The sequence below is a fragment of the Malaclemys terrapin genome, chromosome 11 (assembly GCF_027887155.1).
Source record: "Malaclemys terrapin pileata isolate rMalTer1 chromosome 11, rMalTer1.hap1, whole genome shotgun sequence".
NCBI lineage: Eukaryota > Metazoa > Chordata > Testudines > Emydidae > Malaclemys > Malaclemys terrapin.
In genome coordinates, this window is record NC_071515.1 from 42,711,600 (window position 1) to 42,735,681 (window position 24,082).

The 24,082-nt window shown below is 42.3% G+C and overlaps 1 protein-coding gene across 3 annotated transcripts in view; it reads left to right on the plus strand.

The window, feature by feature from the left end:
- Nucleotides 1–24,082, plus strand: part of LRP2 (LDL receptor related protein 2) — a 175,712-nt gene that overhangs the window by 116,966 nt on the left and 34,664 nt on the right. For all 3 annotated transcript variants that reach the window (XM_054043686.1, XM_054043688.1, XM_054043687.1), the window contains exons 46-62: nt 2,597–2,716; nt 4,747–4,878; nt 6,588–6,789; nt 7,228–7,523; nt 8,160–8,676; nt 10,060–10,212; nt 10,484–10,654; nt 12,367–12,590; nt 13,057–13,234; nt 14,221–14,417; nt 16,362–16,607; nt 18,391–18,519; nt 20,066–20,185; nt 20,813–20,929; nt 21,211–21,327; nt 22,860–22,997; nt 23,905–24,027. In XM_054043686.1, the coding sequence (XP_053899661.1) occupies nt 2,597–2,716; nt 4,747–4,878; nt 6,588–6,789; nt 7,228–7,523; nt 8,160–8,676; nt 10,060–10,212; nt 10,484–10,654; nt 12,367–12,590; nt 13,057–13,234; nt 14,221–14,417; nt 16,362–16,607; nt 18,391–18,519; nt 20,066–20,185; nt 20,813–20,929; nt 21,211–21,327; nt 22,860–22,997; nt 23,905–24,027 (3,180 nt within the window). The remainder of the gene's footprint in view (nt 1–2,596; nt 2,717–4,746; nt 4,879–6,587; nt 6,790–7,227; nt 7,524–8,159; nt 8,677–10,059; nt 10,213–10,483; nt 10,655–12,366; nt 12,591–13,056; nt 13,235–14,220; nt 14,418–16,361; nt 16,608–18,390; nt 18,520–20,065; nt 20,186–20,812; nt 20,930–21,210; nt 21,328–22,859; nt 22,998–23,904; nt 24,028–24,082) is intronic.

The window sequence follows — 24,082 nt, forward strand, 5'->3', positions numbered from 1 at the left end:
ATTCCTCTGGTGCCTTTGGTACAAGCTCAAATGTTCTTGTAACATCTGTTCTTTATACTCCCTGAGGTTTATGAGGTATATGTACCATAATGTGCTCACCATTTATGTAGTCTCAGCTTTTCCCAATGAAATCAGGCATAATTTCTCTCTCTCTCTCTTTTTTTTTTTTTTAGTATTTCAAGAATCCTTTATCCATTCTGGTTATTCTTTGCTGTACCTTCTACATCAGTGGTTTTCAACCTGTTGTCTGCGGACTCTGGGGGTCTGCAGACTATGTCTTAGATTTCCAAAGTGGTCTGCACCTCCATTCGAAATTTTTTAGGGATCCGCAAATGAAAAAAGGTTGAAAACCACTGATCTACATCATATTTTTCAAGGTTACCAGAAATGAGCACACTATTCTGAATGTGCCTTCGCCAGTCCCTTAGTGCTAGAATAACTTCCTCTTCCTTTTGCTCAATACTTTGGTTTACACAATCTAGACTATAGTTTGTTTTACTTCTCTGAAGTGTTTATATATTCTAGAAAACATTTAGTCGTTTATTATTGCTTCTAAGTACTGTGTAAAAGCATCTTGTTTTCTCTCAGTCATAACTACCAGATCTTTGTTTGCTAGCATAGAAGTTGGTTGTATGTATTTCCTTCCATGTTTAAGGTATCCCAGATCAATTTATAAAGTGTACGAGGTATGTTTACTACCACTGCTCTGTACTTTGTAGTGATTGAGTGGGTTGTCATTACCTCATAGTTATCTACATTGAATTGAATGGTCTTTCACCCAATCATTCTAAATTTCAAGCCCAGCTTTTGCCCACAGAATATGGTCAGTTTAGGGGTGGAGCATGTGTGACAGGAAGAAATTTTGGCACCTTTGCCAACCAGTAGGAATTGTAAGTCTTGTGCTGCTAATGAAGGATGTACTTCCGTCCCTTTGTATCATAAATCTTGGAAGTGCTGCTATATTACTGATGGGTGTTCTGCATGGAGAGCGGGTGAGAGAAGGCAAAAGTGTAGTGCACTGTGGAAGAAAAAGAGATAAAGGGAAAGTGGGAGGAAGAGAGGGACAAAAGGGAAACTGAAACAATTCAAGGGTGTTAACGAGCAATACATTCAATGCCCCTGAATTCCTTAGTTGTAGGGAAACAGTGAAGATAACAAGATCAAGTCTAAACAGCAGATTTCTGGCTTGTAGAGTTCCCTTTTCCTATTATTCTTAAAGTGAAAATCATCTTAGTCTCCTCTCAACTATAAATGTACAATGTGCTTTGCTCTCTAGATGCTCTGTGGAATCTTATACAAGTAGGGTTACCATATTTCAACAAGCAAAAAAGAGGACGGGAGGAGCCCCGCCCTAGCCCCTCCCACTTCCCGCCCCCCCAGAACCCCCAACCCTCCCCCCGTTCCTTGTCCCCTGACTGCCCCCTCCTGGGACCCCTGCCCCTAACTGCCCCCCGGGACTCCACTCCCTATCTAAGCCTCCTTGCCTCTTGTCCCCTGACTGCCCCAACCCTTATCCACACCCCCACCCCCAGACAGACCCCTGGGACTCCCACGCCCCATCCAACCACTCCCCACCCCCTGACAGCCCCCCCCAGAACTCCCAACCCATCTAAACCCCTCTGCTCCCTGTCCCCTGACTGCTCCGATCCCTCTCCCCACTCCTGCCCCCTGACAGCTCCCCCCCAGAACTCCCAGCCCCCTACCCCCCGCTCCTTGTCCCCTGACTGCCCCCTCCTGGGACCCCTGCTCCTAACTGCCCTCCAGAACCCCACCCCCTACCTAAGACTCCCTGTTCCTTGTCCCCTAACTGCCCCCTCCTAAGACCCCCCCCCAACTGCCCCCCAGGACCCTACCCCCTACCTGTACCCTGACTGCCCAAAACTTTCTCCACTCCCCTCCAAAAGCCCCCCCCCCGTTTCTTGACTGCCCCCTCCAGAACCTCCCTGTCCCTTCTCCTGCCCCCCCTTACCCTGCTGCTCAGAACAGGGTGTTGGGCTCTGTGCCAGCCGGACACATGGCTGAGCTCCCCTGCACAACACAAAACCCGGTCCCTGGCCCTGCACAGGGCTGCCGGAGCGGGCTGCAGGAGGCTGAGCTGCCGGCCGGCTCAGAATGCAGGGGGGGGGGGTGGGAGGAGGAAGCTGCTCCAGAGTCCAGCCCGGGACTTTCCTGCAGCCCTCCCAGCCGCTCGCTCTGCCGGGGGAGGGTGAAATCCCGGACATTGTGAGTGCTTTACAAATTCCCCCCGGACGCTATTTTTAGCACACAAAAGGAGGACATGTCCGGGTAAATCCGGACGAATGGTAACCCTAATACAAGGGGCACATTCTGCATTCCCATAAGTGGATGCAACAGTAGAAGCTGCACGTACTTGTCTAAGGAGAGAATTTGACCCAGTAGTTGAATGGAAAGAGCAGCTAGATTGTACAAAAAGCTCTGCAGATAGAATATGAAAGGGCATCCTTGCTAGCATAATTTTTTCTTTTTCTTTTTTGGGGTCTATAATGTTTTTGCGTATCATGGACTCAAAAGCAACTTAAAACAAGTTGGAAGGGTAACAAAAAGAAAGAAGTCATACATAGGTTTTTTCTTCCAGTCTCACTGACTTGCACAAATAGTGAGTTTCGTTGTACATCTGGACGTTGTATTCCTGCTCATTGGTACTGTGATCAAGGAGTAGACTGTGCTGATGGCTCTGATGAACCCGCCTCTTGTGGTGAGTGTGCAGTTAAAAGAGAACTGTTCTGGGGAATGGGATGGCTCAGGAAATTGGTTATGGGAAATAAATAATTTCTCTTCTAGATCAGCAGTACAAATCCAGTCCAGGCTGGTAGTAACTGGAAAAACATTTTAAGGCCTGTTCAGTGGCTTGGGTGATATGAGCCTGTAGTTTCAATTTATTTCTTAGTGCAGGGGTGGGCAAAATATGGCCCACGGGCCACATCCAAGCAGGGGAGGTTGGATAGAGGGCAGGGGAGTTCGGGGTGGTGGTCGGGGGCGGGGGTGTGGATGGTGGTCAGGGGGAAATGGGGTTGAATGGGGGCGGGGTCCCCAGGGGCAGTCAGGAAGGGGGGGGTTGATGGGGCAGCAGGGGACAGTCAGGGGACAGGGAGAAGGGGTGGTTGGATGGGGTAGGGGTCCCGGGGGGCCATCAGGAATGAGAGGAGGGGTTGGATGTGGCGGCGGGGGTCCAGGGGCAGTCAGGGGACAGGGAGCTGGGGTGTGTGGATGGGGCAGGGGTCCCAGAGGGGCCATCAGGGAACAGGGGGGGTTGGATGGGGCAGGAGTTCGACGGGGAGCAGATAGGAGATGGGGGCTGAGCCACAACCCCCTCCCCTACCCGGCCCTCCTTACAATTTATGAAACCCAATGCGGCCCTCAGGCCAAAAAGTTTGCCTGACCCTGTCTTAGTGTCTGCATCACAAAAGCTCTGTGTGGAATGCAAATTCTCTTAGCTATCATGATTAATTACTCGTAAATGAAAACCATTCCTTTCTCCTTTGAAACAACAGTGGTGGTGAATTGGCTGATGTGGGGTAGCCTGTATTTTGGAATGGTCTTGGACATTAAGAGTGCATATGCACTCTGACATTTGGGGAAAAAGGTGTGGAGAGAGGGCTACACTTCAGATATTTTCCACTACATGCATCCGATGAAGTGGGCTGTAGCCCACGAAAGCGTATGCTCAAATAAATTTGTTAGTCTCTAAGGTGCAACAAGTACTCCTGTTCTTTTTGCGGATACAGACTAACACAGCTGCTACTCTGAAACTTCAGATAGTGTGAGACTGGGGCATTCTAGGATTCTGAGTGTCTCATAATTCCTTGGAATAATCAGGTCCTGTATGCAGGATGGAAACTGATTAGAGTAAACAGGGAAATAAGAAAGGGAAGGGAGAAGGAAGTGGGGAAAGAAGCTAGGTATTTTCTCCATAGGGCGGAAGAGGAGGAAGACCAAAATCACTGGGAAACGAGTAGAGTACAATGTGGCAGATATCAGTGGAAAAAACTGGTACTGTAACAGGAGACTAGGATTTTCTTGTGATTGAAAATGGGCTGATGTCTTGTGATGAAAATGTCTCATTCTCCACATTTCATGAGGTATGAGAAATTCAAGTGATAGCTGGTAATGTACTGTTGGTTTATTACTAGCAATGTATTTATTAAAATAAAAACTACACCTTTTGATTTCAAACGTAGAAATGATTGTGACTTTTTGCCTGCATTTCTAGAGCTCTGAGACACATGCCTGCTTTTGGAGGAACTCAAACTGACACAGCTTCAACCTTAAGACCTGTCTAAAAAGTCTCTGGATTGCTCCAAAAACCTCAGCCCCTGATTACAAACAAGCAATTATAAACATACATAGTAAAATTAGTACGGTCACTGTCAGGAGTGTTGAATTCATGTTAGATCTGATGCCTGCTTCAAGTTTGCCAAGTTTCCTAATTTCAAGTTTCCTTAACAGTCTACTTTTGATGAATAACAAGATTGACATACTAATAATCAAAGCAGTAATGTGTTTGTAGGGGTTGTTAGTGTAATTGACCAATAAAGAGAAAATGGGGCACGGAGAAGTGGTGTTCATCTTATCTCAGCAAGTGTGATTTGACCTATGTTCTAATTTTTGAGCTTTCCTCTTACATTTCACTGGAGTAAACCTGTCCTAAAGAATGTTTCAATTAGTAGGTTATTACAACGGTGTAGGCTAGTTTAACAAGCAGAGTAATTCTATTCATTTTTTAAGTGTCCCATGTGCGGACTTGTTCAAGTAACCAGTTCAGGTGTGATGATGGCAGATGTATCCCAGCAAGCTGGATCTGTGACGGTGATAATGACTGTGGGGATATGAGTGACGAAGATCAAAGACATAACTGTGGTAGGTGTCTAATACAAATAAAGTATTGTGCTAGGGCAGGGGTGGGCAAACTTTTGGGGCTGAGGGCCACATCTGGGTGGGGAAATTGTATGCAGGGCCGGGGCAGGGGGTTGGGGTGTGGGAGGGAGTGCGATGTGCAGGAAGGGGCTCAGGGCAAGGGATTGGGGCAAAGGAGGGGTGCGGGGTATATGAGGGGGCTCAGGGAAGGGGGTTGGGGTGCAGGAGGGGTGTGGAGTGCAGGAGGGGGCTCAGGACAGGGGTGCAGGAGGGGTGCAGAGTGCAGGACGGGGCTCAGGGCAGGGGGTTGGGGTGCAGGAAGGGTGCGGGGTGTACCGAGGGGGCTCAGGGCAGGGGTGCAGGAGGAGTGCGGGGTGCAGCAGGGAGCTCAGGACAGGGGGTTGGGGTGCAGGAGGGGTGCGAGGTGCAGGCAGGGAGCTTAGGGCAGGGAGTTGGGTGGTTGAATGCAGGCGGGGTTCGGGCCCTGGCCCAGCGCCTGCCCTGGCCCCACGCTGCGCCGTGCAGCTCGGCTCCAGGAAGCGCTGCGGCCCCTGGTGGTGGGAGGAGGGGCGGAGGGCTCCATGTGCGCTGCCCTTGCTGTGCCTCCAGGTACCTCCTTTGAAGCTCCCATTGGCCACGGTTCCCCATTCCCGGTCAATGGGAGCTGTGGGGGGCGGTGCCTGGAGGCAAAGGCAACGCACGGAGCCCTCTGCCCCCCAACCCGGGGGCCCCACGGAAGTGGTGCCGGCGACTTCTGCAGAGCGGCGCCGGCTCATGGGCCCACGGGGGGCAATCCTGCCGGCCGGATCCAAAGCCCTGACGGGCCGAATCCAGCCCATGGGCTGTAGTTTGCCCACTCCTGTGCTAGGGGCAGCCCACTGGCTTTCAGACCAAGATAGATTTACTGAACAGTCTGCATGACATAACTTTTTTTCTGTCAGACTATTTTGTATAATTCCTTATTTAATTCTACACTTTTGGAATTAAAATTCTAATAAAAAAAATCCCTTCTCATTTTGTCCCGTTCCATTCAATAGCCTTGAATTACAAACTGCTTTGAGATTAAATTAACACGGCGTGTTTGTGTAACACAGACTGCAGTAACAACTTCAACATATATAGTGCCTGATCATGGCAGTACATCTTTTCTTGTGAATCAGTATCAGGTATTAATGTCAGCAAAGTTCCAGTAGAAATCCTATTAGCTGGAGAGCAGAGGGTCAGGTTGTGCCAGGCTGTTTAGTGGATGCACAAAGAGAAGAGGTGCAGGAAGCCTGGCCCTCTTCCTTGTGCCCTTTAGCAGTTATTGGCTCCCTTGATTTGCCCTCTGGGGAACAAGCATCTCAAAGGAGTGAGTAGGGAGAGGCAGGGTCTTAGCTCTGCTTCCTGATGTACTGGCCTAGCACCAAGGGAAAGAATGCTTCATCCACAGAAGGCGTGTAACAGCAGGGGTTACCAGGGAGCTCTGGGAGGAATGCTGCTTCTCCCTGGGGCATTGTGGGGCATGGCACTACCCTCCACACACAGCTGCAGTCAGTGGAGATACACCAGGAATAAATCTGGCTTTTTGCAATGGATAAGATGCATTTGAATGAATTTCTGCATGAAATTTCTGGTACACATGCCTAGATGTGAATGGGGAATGCATATTTTATACATGTAAAATGAAAATAACTCTACTTCAGTTACTTAGCAAATATGTTTTATTTTAGCAAACCGCAGCTGCACAGCTACTGAGTTTACGTGTGTGAACAATAGGCCCCCCCTGAGGAGGTGTATCCCTCAGGTGTGGGTCTGCGATGGAGATGCTGATTGCAGTGATGCTTACGATGAACATCAAAACTGCACGCGACGGTCTTGCACTGAAAATGAATTCACATGTAGCAATGGATTGTGCATCCGAAACTCTTACAGGTCTGTATGTACTTCAGCAACAATACAAAAGCCTTGCAAATAGTTTCAAATGAAGGAATGAATTCATTTCAGCTTTTATACTTACTTCATCATTAAATAGGATTACATTTAAGTGTGAAATAATTTATGTGCAGTGCATTCACATGTAAGTTTTTATTTTAAAACCTCTGGGATGCTTGAATATTTTAATATTACAAAAGCCTACCGATGGCATTAAACCTGTACTTCTGGGCACAGTTACTTTTAATGGGAGGAGTCTCACTGGTTTCTTTAATAGCCGTACTTGCATGAATACATTTTGATTTCATTTGAACTATTCATGTGAGTAATGGGGTACTGTTGAGAGTAAGGATTTGCATGACCAGGTGTGTATCTACCTCTCAGTCCATCCAACGGTCACTATCTTTATGCATTTAACAACACCACCTTTCTTTCCAGGTGTGACAGGCGGAACGACTGTGGTGATAGCAGCGATGAGAGAGGGTGCATCTATCAGCCCTGCCAACAGCACCAGTTCACATGTCAAAATGGGCGCTGCATTTCAAAGGCATACATCTGCGATGGGGATAATGATTGTGGGGATGAATCTGATGAGCTGGAACACCTCTGTAATACACCAGAAGCAACTTGCTCTCCCCATCATTTTAAATGTGACAACGGAAACTGCATTGAAATGGTTAAAATCTGCAATCGGCTGGATGATTGCTTTGATAATAGCGATGAAAAAGGATGCGGTACGTGTGGAGTGTTGGGGGTAGGGGATTAGGGTTATGATATTTTATTTTACATGTTTTAGACAATTTAAAAAAAATTAAATCAGCAGGTTAATTAAGATGATACATGTTCCTTCTGGACTTGCCAATAAGATGTATGAAGAATGCATACATATATCGCACACTTATTAATTATTAAATCATGACACAATATGCTATCTTTTAAATATAGCACATCAATTCATATACTTAAGCCATCAAAATTAGCCAGTACTTGGTAAATAGAATGAATATATCACCACAGATTTTAGATATGAAAATATGCCAGATAAATAGTTATAACTATATATATGTATTCCTTTCTGAGAAATAATACTATTCTGCACTGACAGAATTTGGGGGCAGATCCGCCACTGGTGTAAATTATCATAGTCCCATTGACTTCAGTTGAGCATGATAATTTACACTGGGTGAGGATCTGCCCCTGGCAACTCAATTGTAGCCACCCAAGATTTAGAATATTTTGGTATTTTTGGAACAAAAGTTGTTGTCCACTTGTCATGATGTTGACTCTTATGAATACTTTGGATAGGGGCTGCATTGTTTTCTGGGTAACTCTGTTGCTTGAATAACAATGTTTTTGTTTTTGTACCACAGGTATTAATGAATGTAATGACCCTTCAATCAGCGGATGTGATCATAATTGCACAGACACCCTGACTAGTTTCTATTGTTCTTGTCATACTGGACACAGACTCATGTCCGATAAACGGACATGTGATGATATTGATGAATGCAATGAAACACCATCAGTATGTAGTCAGATTTGTGAGAACACTGCTGGCTCCTACATCTGTAAGTGCGCCCCAGGCTACATCCGTGAGCCTGATGGAAAAAGTTGCCGGCAAAATAGTAATATCTCCCCCTACCTTATTTTTAGCAACCGTTACTATCTGAGAAATCTCACAGCAGATGGCCAGTCTTACTCTCTCATTTTGCAAGGACTAAGAAATGTGGTGGCACTGGACTTTGACAGGGTGGAAAAGAGGTTGTACTGGATTGATGTGGGGAGGAAGGTCATTGAAAGAATGTTCCTAAATGGGACAAACAAGGAGACAGTAATAAGTGATGATGTGCCAAATGGGGAAGGTATTGCTGTGGACTGGGTTGGCAGGTAAGAAAATGTTTTTAGCTTTTCTGAGCTATTAAGGAAGTTATGCTTTTTTAATGTGAAAAATGAGTTCAGAAACTTGTTTGGGACTGGTTTTCAACCCACATACCATATACCCAGTATAACAGTATCCTAATAATGTCAATAATAATTATTCATAATACTACTTAGGTCTTATAGGGTGCTTTATATTTTCAAAACGCTGTACAAACATTCACTAATTAATCCTCACAACAGCCATGTGAGATGGGTACATTGTGTTATTCCTGTTTTGGTGATGGGGAAGCCAGACCAAGAGAGGTTTAGCAAACACACACAGCAAGCTAGTTGCAGAGCATGATTAGAAAGTTTCTGGCTCCTAGCCCTATGCTCAGTTCTGCTAGCAACAAAACATGTTCTAGCCTGGGGTTCTTATAGTCAGAATGTGCAATAAAGGCACCACGGTAATGCAAAGACTTTTGAACATTTATGTTAATGGACCAAGTTTAATAATAGGAATAAGAATAAGAATAATTAATAGACGATCCACCTCTCTGATGTGATAGGAAACGTCTTGACTGGGAGGGATATATTAACCAAGCAAGCAAAGACAATTGATAAAACCTGAATTTTTATATTTAAAAATACTCTTATTAACCAGGGAAACCTCATTAATAGTGCCATTTGAGAACCAGATTTTTCTGGGTGTGCTGTGATGAATGATTCTTACAACAGAGGTCTTACCCAGAGTGTTACCCTGGTCTCCATAAGTGACAGTACTTTATAACCATGCATATTTTTTCACTCCTTTGGTTTGGTGAGAGCAGAGATCAAACTGCAGGGGAGGGAGGGAAAGATGGTGATTCTTATGGCAGCCCCACCCGCAACCCCACTCATGACCCAGGGCATCGTACATCTCCCTTGCTGGCCCCTCTCCAGGCCATCTCCTTGTTGCCATTTCTTGGTAAGAGAAGAGGGGAGGAAAAGGAGCGGTAGTGACACCCTGTGCTGGCCATGTGCTGCAGGCAGCTGCCTGAGATGGGGGGTTTATTCCCCAGTTGACCAGCTACAGTTTTGAATTTGGCACCAGTGGCAGTAATTGGCCAGTGGTGCCAATGTCAGAGGAGAGGATATGGCAATGTGGCACATGGCTCGGGAAAGGTGGGAGTACAGCATATGGATTTGTATCTACCCAGTTGGAGCCCCGAGCAACAGTTGGCAACATTTGTCTTTTGTCATGTTGGCCACGTTGGAGGATTGAGAAGTATGTGGTCCTGATTAATTCTTCTTTCATTACAGTGGATTCATCATTACTCTACTCTAGAGAGAAAAAAGCTGTGAAATTAAAGTGAGGTGCTTTATTTTGTATAAAGCAGTGTGTAAAATATTCATTATAAAACATTTCAGGAAATTGTACTGGGTGGATGCATACAAAGACTGTCTCTATGTCGCTGAGCTTGATGGCAGATTCCGGAAAAAATTGGTGGATCGGTGTGTGGACTCCAACAACACCTTCTGCTTTCAGTATCCTAGAGCTATTGTCGTTCATCCAAAATATGGGTATGACATTTCCAGAGTGTTTTTCTTTCACCTAGCAGTTTGACAGTCTCATGCTGTTTGTGTGAAAGTCCATGCTAAGTTATCATTTTGCATCTGTTAGTAAGAATAATTACAGAATATTTGGATCATATCCTCCCATTCTGCAAAAATGCGCCAAAGGTGGGGGATGGGTTTTGTTTTAGTGCATGAGGTGTTATATTGCAAATGTACCTTCTAGAATTTGTCCCAGGATCTTTTCCTACAAAATTAACTATGGATGTTGTTTAAATAGGCAGGTTTATTGGACTGACTGGGCAGACCGAGCCTATGTTGGAAGAGTGGGCATGGATGGCAAGAACAAGACGGTGATTATCTCTACCAAGTTAGAGTGGCCCAATGGACTCACCATAGATTACACCAACGACAAGCTCTACTGGGCAGATGCCCATCTAAACTACATTGAGTACGTACATAGAGAAGAATAAAGCAACTGGGTAACTGTTCATACCAAATTTCAGTGGTAGCACTTTATTTTAAGAATTTTTTAACCCCTTCACTGCTGACAGTTTGTGCATGGATCAAGGCAACAAGTTTTTTTTTTTTAAATGGAACATACTGAGATATTTTATGTCCTGTCGCAGTGCAGCTAGACAAATGACATATCCAATTAATCCATCAGAATTGAAAGGGTTAAATAATTCTAAATTAAAATGGAATCAGAAGTTAGATATAAAGGGGATGAAGAGGAAAGACTCCTTTCTTATTTGGATAAAATTAACTTTTGGGGGTTTTTTCCACTTGTTCTTTAGCAGCAGTTGGTGTTTTATAGCATATATTTGCTAGCTCCAATGATTATAATAAGGGACAGATTTTCAGTGGGTCTTCAGAACTTTGCAGCAGGGGGTTAGAATGTAAACCTTTTACTCACACTAGTGAGTAATTACATGAGTAGTCTCACTGGAATCTCAGGAAACTGTTCATGGAAGTAATTGTTCAGAAATTCAGAAAGAGGTTCACAGTCTGGGCTAGAATTTGCCAGTGCATCTTCATGTTGATGCAAAACCCAAACTGAGGCAGAACTGAATACGCAAATCATCATTTTAATCTGTAATTACCATTTTTTTGCCCACAGATCTGAGGACAGTTATAATAAATGTATGTGCATACATTTGTAGAGTTCTGCTGAAAGTTTGGCCTTAATGTTCCTCTTATTAAAAGTTCACGACAATACTGCATGGAACCTGTGGCTTTGTTATGTTAATTTCCTACATTTGATACAAGTCTATAAAATGTCAAATAAATTTCTGCTGATGAAATTCTTAGACTTCAATTTCAGCTCAAGTAATTAGCTCACTTTCTGATTCTTTTCAGGTATTTCCAAATTAGCACATCTAAAAAATCTCCTTTCTGTTTATTCTTTTAGCTCCTTTCCAAGTTTTCATGTTAAAATGAACCATTTTAGAAAAAAAAAATGTTTCCCATAATTTCCTGCTAGTGCCTGGTCATAACAAAAAGAGATAACCCATTAAAGATATTTTACTGTAACAGACACTGTGAAGTCACAAAGAATCAGTGTTTTTAGAGCAATATGAAAGTGAACAGTTATGTTAAAATTTTAACGTTTAGCATTTCTGTCAAAAATTTAGACTTGGAAGATTCTCCATTGGATTCATTTTTGCCAAGTTTCTTAATTGATTTGTTCATTAATCATAAAGTTGCTGTTCAGAGTTTCTAACTTAGCCTTCTTTGTTATTAATACAGTCAGAAAAAAAGTGTGAGAATTGCAGAAGATTTTTTCTATTTAAAATGTTGTTAAAGTAACATATAGCAGTCCTAGGATATTTAAAATTTAGGAAGAAAGGTGTTATATTTTGCCAAGTAGCTTTCTGAATCATACAGCCATTTTCCTGCGTGACAAGTAACCTATCATCTATGCACAAAACTTCATTGGACAGACAGATACATTTCTTAGGGATGGCTTTGTATTTCCTTTTGCGCGTTTGATCTGTTTCTATAACTAAAGTAAAACCTATTTAAACCTTATGTATCTCAAAGTGAACTAAACTATTTTGAATCCACTGATCACCTGATCTGCTTGCTGTAAGAAGATACATTAAAGTCCTGAAGCGCTTGCAGCTTTGATCTCAGTGTTATGCATGCTTTTTGTTCATGTAGGTACTCTGACCTAGAGGGACACCATCGTCACACAGTATATGATGGGACTTTACCTCATCCGTTTGCAATTACAGTTTTTGAAGACACCATCTATTGGACTGATTGGAACACAAGAACTGTTGAGAAGGGAAATAAATATAATGGATCAGGCAGGACTGTTCTGGTGAACACCACACACAGGCCATTTGATATCCATGTCTACCATCCATACAGACAGCCAATTGGTGAGGAAACAGATTTAAAATTTAATGTGGATGTCTGGCCCTTATTAGGGCCTAACCCTGGTTCATGCCATGTATACATCTCCCATTGGCGTTACAAGGAGTTGAAGGTACTTGGTACCTCACAGGAGGCACACTCAGTTTCTTGAAGGATCAGGCCCTTAGTTAACCTACACAGGTGGTCTTCAATTTGGCTATCTGATAAAGTAAGATAAATAGTGAGAGCAGAATCAGACCTGAAGTACGGATTTAAAGCCAGTTTCTAGGGTTTCAGGGTTCACTGTTCATACATGTTCAGTAAACTACAGTTGAGACTTTGGATTTTTCTGTCTGAGTGCCTGATTTTTTTGTTTGTTTGTTTTGATTTGGAAGAGATAATATCAATGCCTTCTGTGCAAAAGGAGACTATTGCAAGGTCTTTCTGTTTATGGGGGTGTGAAGTATAATGATTATTCTTCCATTTTACTAGTGAATAATCCTTGTGGTACCAACAATGGTGGCTGTTCCCATCTGTGTCTAATAAAAGTTGGAGGTCAGGGCTATTCTTGTGAATGTCCCGATAACTTCATGGTGGTACAACTTGGCAACACTGCACACTGCCTTCCAATGTGCTCCAGCACCCAGTTCCTCTGTGCAGACAGTGAAAGGTAAGTCCTTTGCTCAGTATCTTCTTTTAATATCTCTTTAAGGATAAAATTTATATCTAAGGCTAATTTACCTGGAAGGCTTGAAAGTATGTAGTAATTCTCCATGTTGTAGGTTCTGGGGTCTGGTAGTAAAGACAAGGCCAATTCCAGTCTGACTCCTGTGCTGGCAAAAATTTCCAGCAGAGTCCTCCTTTCTAGCTAATGGGATGAGCTCCTTATTAATGCCCTGGCTTTGTTGTATCACATGGCTAATCCAATAAGGACTGGGGTGTTAGTCATGCATTGCTCCAGAGGCCATTTCCCAGTGAATTCATGAAATATGAATCTGCTCCTATCTTTTCTACATGCTGTGCAGTATGTTTGTTTCTGCTGTTAACTGATTAAGTTATTCTGGTTGCCAATGGCCCATAGGGTCCATTCTGGCAGCAAGGGGTCAGCTGATGCAGTGGCACAGCCATGGCCCTTTTCCATGGCCACCCCTACATGGCACGAGCCAGAACTGGGGGGACAGGCATAAGACCTGCTATCCTGGCTCTACACCACCAGCAGTCTTAGTGCTGCCTCACACTGGAGCACCCATTGCTTATATGGATAGATCACTGTTAAAATTATGCACTTAATGGAATTCTCCATCTAAATTTCAGATCACTTATGGAAATGTATCTTGTTCTCTGTCTCTCTCAGCCTATCCAGCTAACATTTGGCTTGCCTAGGTGTCTGAATGATGAATCTCAAGAAAGCCCTGAGTGACAGAGGTTTCACCATCAATATCTGTTACCGGCAACACCATGTTGTGGTATATTTTGTTATCACGTGACAAATGGCCTCATGTCATGTAGAACTGAGGCTCAAGAAATATCTGAAGCCAAATGTTGCAAGATGATATGTCACTGGCAAAAGCTTGTCCACAATTGGTCCTTAAAGGGATGGCTGGACACCTGTAAAGCAATTGCTTCATCAAAGGAAATATTATTTTCTCTTTATAGGTGCATACCGATCTGGTGGAAATGTGACGGACAGAGAGATTGCAGGGATGGCTCTGATGAACCGCCGACTTGCCCACACCGATATTGTCGTGTTGGACAGTTCCAATGTAGTGATGGGAACTGCACTAGTCCCCATTTCTTGTGTAATGCTCTTCCAGATTGTCCTGACAGATCAGATGAAGATCATGTACTTTGTGGTAAATGTCAGATAATTATTCTTGGCACATGTGTAGCACTTCACATGTTCAAAACATTGTATAAACACTAACCATTTAATCCTCACAAGCTGCCCTATGAGGTAGTTGAGAATCATGATCCGTATTTTACAGATGTTAGGCCTGATTTTTTGCTGCCTTGCACCTTACGTAGTCATTTGCCCCCGTGCAAAGTGATGGTAAAAAGGGTGTAAAATGCTACCAAATCAGAGTGGCAATGCTTTACACTCACTTTGCTTCACTTGCACTGGTGTAAGATACAAGGCAGCGTAAAATAGATCTCATTGTGTTTTGCTCAAAGCAGCACCATGAAATTGAGCTTGTCTGCATGGTCCCACAGTCCAGACTTGGATGGTGTGAGTTGCAGCGTGCACTAACTAAAGCATGCAAACTAAAAGGTACCTAGTTTGTGTTAACATTTCAAACAGGACTAGGTTACTGCAAAGTAAGTACCTTTTAGTTTGTGCTAGCAGGAGCTAGTGGGGCAGTTACCGCGCAACATCTTAAACAAACAACTCTATGTAGACAAACCCTGGGTGTCAGAGGCAAGATCAGAACTGAAGATTTTCTACCTCCCAGCTCAGTCCATCAGACCATGCTGCTTCTTACCATAATCTGCATCTTTAAACAATGAAAAAATTATTTCACATGAAAATTGCTCAAAATGCAATACACCCGGGCAGATGGTTTTGGAGAACTGAATGTGATGGAATTTTTTAAAAAATTGTAGGCATCTAATTATAATTGTGAGACAGTGTATTAACATTTTTTAAAACCCATCTTGTTTCATGTGCTTGTGTCTAATTAGAAAGCTAATTATTCTCCTCTTGTAAATAATATTATATTGGGAGTTGCAGTCTGAGCAGTGAGAATGGAAAAAGGAAGCTGTGTAGTCATATAATTGATATTTTCACTGACTTCCATTAGCATATGATTTTCTGTAATGTCATCATAATGAAATGAAACCTCAATTTTACATGAATTTCAAACAGTCAAGCTCTTAAGTAAGGCACAGGGGAATATTAAATATGTAAGAAATTGACAGCTACATAATGAGTTCATATATCTCTTTATTTTATTGGGTAGAATACAGATAATTTTGGCATATATCATACAGTTACATAAGGGGGAAAACTTGCTTTAGAAAAGCTGTGTGTTGAAGTTTGCAGAAATCATGCTATGTTCTCTCTTCCTGGAGAAAGGGATTAGTGTGTATGTAAAAAGGGCAGTGGGAGAGGTATCCAAACCATGTTGGCTGGAGATCAGTGGAAAGCCAAAGTGAACACCCCAGCTCACAGGCTAGCACTTAATGTGATTCCCACTCTGCAAACATCACAAGCCTCACCAGATCCCCACCACTGCTAACACTGACTTCTGCTCTGTGACTATGCATGAGTTCCCTCTGAGGAAGATAGATATTGTGGATCTAAAGTTAATGGTGCTCTGAGCAGCATTAACTTGTGCCGAGTGTCCTGGCATGCAGCATGCTGGTTTAGCAGGAGAGTATGCCGGGTGGAACTAGAGTGGTTCCTCTCTGGCCCACCACACTGTCAGAATTTGCATGGTGGCCCAAAGCCATATCGTCATTCAGGTGCCCTGAATCACTGTGCTCCTCTGCCCTAGCCCAGTGCGACAGCTGGGCTTGTACTTCACCCTGCACTGGGCAGCAACAACTCTGGATGTCTGTCTTCTCCCCAAAGGCTCTCTGTTGTATAGTGCACCCTTTGAGAGCAGCCTTGGGCCATAGCCACGCAGGATTAGAAATCAGTATCTCAACTGGACAAGTAAATTCTAAGCTCAGATTGAGTTACCAGCATTTCTTTAATACTCAATGATGACATAATACAGATTCAATTCCCATAACACTGAAGGGCTAGATCTTTCCTATAAGCTTCAACAGCCTAATAAAAATGTGTATTCTTTCAGCTGATCACCAGTGTGAGACACATCAGTGGCAGTGTGCCAACAAACGGTGTATCCCAGAAGCCTGGCAGTGTGATAAAGAAGATGACTGTGGGGATAACTCAGATGAGGATAGTTCTCACTGTGCCAGTAGGACCTGCTCTCCAGGCCAGTTTAAATGTGACAATGGCCGCTGCATCCCTCAGTCCTGGAAATGTGATGTGGATGATGATTGTGGTGATCACTCTGACGAGCCGTACCACGAATGCAGTAAGCACTAAATCAATGGCAGCTGTCTACATTATAGCATGATAGGCAGCGTGAATGGCATTGCTTAATTTTCAAGAGGTTTGCTTTTGAGGAGATATGAATCCTACAAACTGACTGACTGCTAAACTGCAGTGGGTAACTGGCACTGCAACACAGCACTTTGTGACTTGGCAAGAGAGTCTCATGAGATACCAAGCAACAAATACTGCAGGGGGAAAAAGTCACTAAACATTTACAAGGTTTTTGAACCAATCATGGGTTTGTAAAGAACTCAGAACCCATGCAGCATGGTTTGTAAAGAACAGATCTAGCCAGGCACATTTGATTATGTCTCTTGCCAGACTGGTAAAATTAGCAGATGAAGGGAAAGTGACAGACATAACACACTTGGATTTTCATGAATCTTTTAATACAGTTGCTCATAAATCTCTTACTTGCAAATTTAAATCTAATTGACTTGGATATGAACACAATGGTGTGGGTAAAAAAAAACATCTGACAGTTTGTGAATAAAGGGTTATGATAAACCACAAAGTGTCAAGTTACAGGGGAGCTATTGAGTTGGATGTTACAGAGATCTGTGCTAGGCCTGGTTTTCATTAATATTCATTTAATGATCTGGAAGAGTGAGTAAACAACATATTAATGAAATTTACAAATGCTACTAAATAGGGAGGAGTTGTGGGTATCTGGAATGACGGAGAAATAATAAAAAAGCACCTAGATAGAAAACAACAAATTTAAATGAAATTTAGCTTGGAGAAATGCAAGCTAATAGAACTGGAATAAAATAATCTGAACAGCAGCAGTCTGAAAGCTGGAAAGCAGTAATGTGACCTACGAGAAATAATAGTCAGCAAATTGACAGGGAGTTTGCATGCAATGAGACAGCTGAAAAGGCCAGTGCAGTTTTGAGTTGTATTCTTAAGTACATCAACACTTACAGCAGCGTGTGGAGTACAGACACTGCGCACCCAGCTAGCACGGATATAAATAGTGGTTAGATGGTGAGGTATAGCCTTAGGCAAACAGAGTACAGACATACCAGAACCATAAGGTATATATCCTACATGTCTCTCTACATGCTCAAACGGTGTCTCTGTCTACACTGTTATTTTTAGCAGTGTAGTGTCCCAGTGCTGGAGCCCACCACATTGGAAAGTTCTGGCAGTGGGGAAAGGTTCTGGCAAGGGGGAGGCATTGGGGAGCTGCCAGAGCCCTTCCACACTGCCTCCCTGCTAGGGCCTTTCCTTGCTCCAGTAGCAGGGAAGCCAAGTTCCCTCCTGCTGTGTTTCCTGGGTTGGGACAGCTACTTATCATCCTTTACAGAGGGCTGAGCCTAATGGCTCAATCTAGCCCCAGAGGAGGACGTGATAAAAGTTAAATATTTGAAGAATAGTCATCAAGGAAGGAGAGGAATTATTTAGGGTGGCAAGGAACAGGTATAACTCTGAAATGAGATGAAATTAAGAAAGGGGAAAGTTAGTCTGATTATCAAAGAAAACTTCCTGATGGTGGCTAATTGGAATAATTGCCCACGCAAAGTGGTGGATACCCAATGACGTAGCATAAAAATAGAGTGGACAAAATGCTGGTAACTGTATAATAGGACTCCATTGTGCACCAGCAGGGAGATGGGCTATATGACCTGACAGATTTTTTTTTTCCAGTTGTTGACTCCTTTTAATGGAAGTAGTGCACCGTAAAACAGAAATCAGATGTTTAAGTCATGAGCATACAGAAGTAATACAATGTTCTTTGACAACTCTCTCTTGTGTTTTAGTGGGTCCTGCCTATCGGTGTGATAACCACACAGAATTCAGCTGTAGAACCAATTACCGCTGTATTCCACTGTGGGCAGTGTGCAATGGGTATGATGACTGCAGAGACAACAGTGATGAACAAGGCTGTGGTAAGTGTAGGGAAAAGCTTTTTTCTGAAATGACGTTATGCTGCGACTATTCCTCCGCGCTATAAAACCCTCATGGAAGTCTTCTCAGTGATAATTCGTATTCTTGTACTTCTTTCATTTTCTATCAGTCCATTTCATTGCTATCCATTTGCATGGAGGAAAATTCTGTGGACAACAATTCACTATAGGTCATTGTGTTGCTCACATGCTGTAACCCAGGGGCCAGCAACCTTTCAGAAGTGGTGTGCCAAGTCTTCATTTATTCACTGTAATTTAAGGTTTCGCATGCCAGTAATACATTTTAACGTTTTTAGGAGGTCTCTTTCTATGTCTATAATATATAACTAAACTATTGTTGTATGTAAAGTAAATAAGGATTTTAAAATGTTTAAGAAGCTTCATTTAAAATTAAATTAAAATGCAGAGCCCCCTGGACCAGTGTGAGTGCCACTGAAAATCAGCTCGTGTGCCGCCTTCGACATGCGTGCCATAGGTTGCCTACCCCTGCTGTAACCCCTGAAAGCTAGATTATGTACTATTTTTATTGTACTATTTATTATTGAACGTTGATTCTCTGCTTATTACTGAATAAAACAGAGGAAAATATATTTTCTTGCTCCCAAATCTTACATATAGGAACACACATGAAAGTTGTGTTGTTGTAGCTGTGTTGGTCTCAGGATGTTAGTGAGACAAAGTGGGTGAGGAAATATCTTTTATTGGACCAACTTCTGTTTGGTGAGAGAGACAAACTTTTGAGCTTACACTGAACTCTTCTTCATATGAAAGCTGTCATTCAGTTTTCTTTTTGGATATTTTCAAAACTACTTCCAACTCTCAACTGGGGATACACTTTACCAAAATCACCAGTATTGAGGATTTATGATGCTGCAAGAGTTGTTTTGAGACCTTTTAAAATGCTACAAACTAAGTTTGCAGGCCATGAGTTCACAACATCTACATCAGAATAACCCAGGGAAAAACAGGATGTGGCAGTCTGGCCTACAGTGTGTCATATGGCTTTCAGCTCTGGCTGTTTGTCAGTAAAAGTGTCGCCACTCTGTGAGTCATCAGATACATACCCATATACACAGAGCCTGACCATTTTTCTTCCACCAAATCATTTATTCTCCAGCTAATATTTGTTTCTATCGATGCTGGTTGTTTTATACTTTCCTTTTCTGAGGGACAGTAGAATTGTTGTTTCTGCACAAGTAGGATATAGGGTGGTTGTTTTGACTCTGCAATCCTTGTGTTGGGAGTAGCATTCTCCCTTTCTAGAAAATGGATATGTCCAGAAAATTACTGTGAAAGCACGAAGTCTCTTCCTGAGCATTCCCCTCCCAATCCTATATCATTACTCGATGGGATGTTTCCTAACTGCTCTTCCCCTAAATTACTTGACCCAGTTTATGGTATGGAACTCTACCCTATCCAAAGCATCCTATCCTACTCTACGCATCTCTCTACCCTGTCCAAAGCATATTCAAGAGTATGCTAATGTATGCTGGTTTATTGTCTTGGTGACAAATTGTGTGCTTTGCAGAGGAGATGACTTGCAATCCTTTGGGAGATTTCCGCTGTGATAATCACCGGTGCATCCCGCTGCGCTGGAAGTGTGATGGAGATAATGACTGTGGAGATGGGTCTGATGAGAACAATTGCAGTGAGTTGTCACTCCACTCTCATATTTTAGTATTCCTTGCTTTTCACTTATAGCCTCCTATTTCTTTTGAAAATGGGGCATGTTGTTCTTAATTGCAAGAGTTCAGTTGTTCCACTGTGTAGTCTGTATTATTGCTGCTGAGCCATTTGGAATGCTGTGTTAAGAATAACCTCTGTATTGTACAGAAATAAATGGTAGTAAATCCAGTTATCAAGAAGAATGTTATAATGTATGTGAAAGTATTAGTCCTGATTTCCACTAGAATTTAAGGGATCAATCCTGAGTGAGTGAGTAAAAACATTTCCCTCAGTAAAGAGTGCAGGATCAAGCCCAAACTGAATTTATTATTTTCTGATTAGGAGATGTAATTTCCTCAAGATAAAAATCACTCTGGGTAATGTTGTAACAAAACAAAGCTTGAGATGAGTTAACCCATGGCACTCTAGAGAGACATGAAATGTTTAATATCACATAATCTGTATGCAGAAATATCAACTTGCCATTTTAATGATTGTCTCACATCTCATCCTGCAATCATTTTGCCTATTTTAATGAGACAGGCTTGGATGTTTAGAGTTACAGTAGAGTGACTTCACATGTTCTTTGCACTTGTCTTTTAAATTGAAGGCCCTCGCGAATGCACGGAAAGTGAATACCGTTGTGATAATTTGCGCTGCATTCCTTCTCGGTGGGTTTGTGACCATGACGATGACTGTGAAGACAATTCAGATGAACGTGACTGTGGTGCGTATTGACTTTTGGGTGTCATTTCATCATATTGGAAACTAAGGTTTGTGCAAGTTTGAAATCATTCTGCAAAACCATATTTTACATCAAGGAGCATTAGTGCACTACATTATTACCTTTATTTGGAACAGGATATGCCACAAATACTATGGTACAGTTAGATAGTGTGGATGGTGAATGCCCAGTTTTTAATGGTATCTTCTATACATGAAAAAGATCCACTTTGATCTTGTTTTTCACGTGAAGACATTTCACTAATCATTTTGGAATCTTTTTAGAGCTGAGGACATGTCATCCTGGATATTTCCAATGTAGCAGTGGGCATTGTGTTGCAGAACGCTTCAGATGTGATGGAAGTGCAGACTGTCTTGATTTCTCCGATGAAGCAACTTGTCGTGAGTTTAAAGCATGTGGTGGGAATTTATGGGGGAAGAACAGCACATAAGACACACTTTAATTTTACAGAAACTTACTCTTTATTATCTGTTTAATACAATAGACAAAATCCTGAGTGGTATTGAACATCTGCCACTCAAATGACTTCGGTAATAATTCAGGAAAAAATGCAATACAGTGAACTATTTTTTAATATACTAATGGATTCTCAGGTATTCTACTGGCAAATTATAAATAGATTAAAAGAATAAACCTGCTGGAGAGAGTGATGCCCAAGAAGCCCTGCACAGTGGTCTAGCACAGTGTGTGGATTTTGTTCTGTCCCAGCTACACTGCAAGACAGAACGGCTTTTTAAACATATCAAGGCCTACTATACTGTAACAAGCTAATGTGGCTGATTTTATAATGTGCGCGGGGCCTTAGATGGTCTCATTCCTCTTCCCTTCCCCCCCACTATCAATGAAACAAGGGAAACAAAGTGTTTTCCTGTTTGTCATCTCCAGTCTGGATTGTGGCCCTGATCTCTACACTGGGCTACATTTTAAGACCATTTGGGGGTTGCAGCTCATGCAGACTGTGACTGCTTCCTCATTAAGCAGTGTTTTTTAGGGGACATTTCACACCTGTGCATTGATAGAGCTATACTGGCTGCTAGATGATTCCCAGGTGAAGTTTAAGGTGCTGGTTTTCATCTATAGAGCCCAAATGGTTTGGGGCCTTGGTATCTGGGATAATGCCATTCTTCTCATGTTGCTGTCATAGCAGCTGTGATCATCCTTCCAGGCAGTTGAACTAGAAACCCTGGATTAAGTGGGAAGGGGAAGAGTCAGGACGTTTTCAGTGATGGGTCCTATATTCTGGAGTTTATTTCCCAGCATGTTTGGTCCAACAGAAGCTGGATTAGACATCTTTTGTGGCATGCTGTAAATCACATATTTTCCCTGTTTTTAGTTCAGAAAAAGGAAAAGAAAATTGCTTAGAAAGCAACTGATGGGCTGTAGAAGTTGATGAAAAGGAAATGATTTGGAGGGTGGTTGTGTGTGTGAGGTGAAGGAGGGGGAGTTCCATGTATGGTCTCTTGATCTTGTGAGTTGTGTTATTTTCAAATTTATATAGGATCAGCATAATTGGATGGACACTTTATAAATGTGAATAAATTAATAATTATCTGGTTAATTCCCTGACCATTCACTGGGGGTGCTGGTATGAACTTTGTGTAGATTATATTAATGGATTGCCTGTGATAAATGCAAACAGTGCCAGTAACACTCACACCACCATATTGTGGTTCTGAGGTCTCTGGCAGTAACTTTAGTGTACTATTTAGCTTTGTAAAATCTTAATCTAAATTAATCAACATAGTTAGCCAGTGGCCCTCAGTCCTTGCAGTCTGCTATTCCTGCAAACCTTTTATCTCTCTTCTCCTGTAGAGAAGAGGGTGCAGAAGAAATAATGACCTAGGAAATGCCTGAATATTATTTCAGACCAAGTTAACTTGTTTATACTAAAAATTAAATTTCTTTTCACCAGCAACACGCTATCCTAATGGTACATACTGTCCGCCTATGTTGTTTGAGTGTAAAAACCATGTCTGTATCCAGCCATATTGGAAATGTGATGGTGACAATGACTGTGGAGATGACTCTGATGAAGAACTTCACCTTTGTTGTAAGTGAGAAAAATTAAATAAAAATGAACAATGTTGACTCCATTAGTAAAATTATATAATTATAATCATTAGTGGTACAGAAAGTAAGAGCTAAATCATAAATATGTTCTTTTGACTGGAGATTCTCATAGGTTTTGGTAAAGAGAGCCACTGAGAAAGTGTTGTTTCACATGAAGCATCTTTAAATTCACTTCATACTCTCTCTTGCGATTTTGTAGCTCGTTCATTGCTTTGCAGGCATCTAAATATGCATCTGTAAAAGAGGGGAGAAGTGAAATGCTGAGAGACAATCCCTGTAGCAATTAGAAATGTGAATAACAGTCAGCATTTTCAAAATTGGGTGCCTAAAATTAGGATCCTTAACTGAAATTTAGTGATTTTAAATGGTGCTGAACATCCTCAACTCCCATTAGAGTCAGGGCATGTCCTCAAATATGGATTATGGGTTCTAACTTTAGGCACTCAAGTTTGGAAATTTTGACCAATACCTATGAAAATCATACGTTACACACAATTGAGGCAGCCATGACAACTGCATTTATAAATTGGGTGGGCTTTTCATTAAATGATTTCTGCTGTTGTCTAGAAAGCTATAGAGCACAAACTAGCACAGTAACTACGGCATTATATTCCCTGCAGTAGTGGTGAATGTTTGCTGTCTGGGATACACACTACCTTTTTCAAGAAAGTTGCTTATCACTATGTCATAAACACAGATTTTAGGTTATCTTTAAACAAACCTAATTCAATGCCCTGAGTGAAGAATATGTTTACTTTTGGCCTGGAAGACTATTGCTTTTTAAAATAGAGGCACGTGGTAGCCGAAAAAAGTGACGTATTGATTTGATGGATTGTAAGCAATAAGTGTTTGCATCATACTTGCTTATTTGATCTATTTCATTTCAGTGGATATTCCCTGTGAACCACCATTCCGTTTCCGTTGTGAAAATAATCGCTGTATCTACAGTCACGAGCTGTGCAACCAGGGGGATGACTGTGGAGATGGAAGCGATGAGAAAGAGGAGCACTGTACGTTTACACATGCACAGCCAATTTTATTCAGTAATCAGTAGATACATTTTCT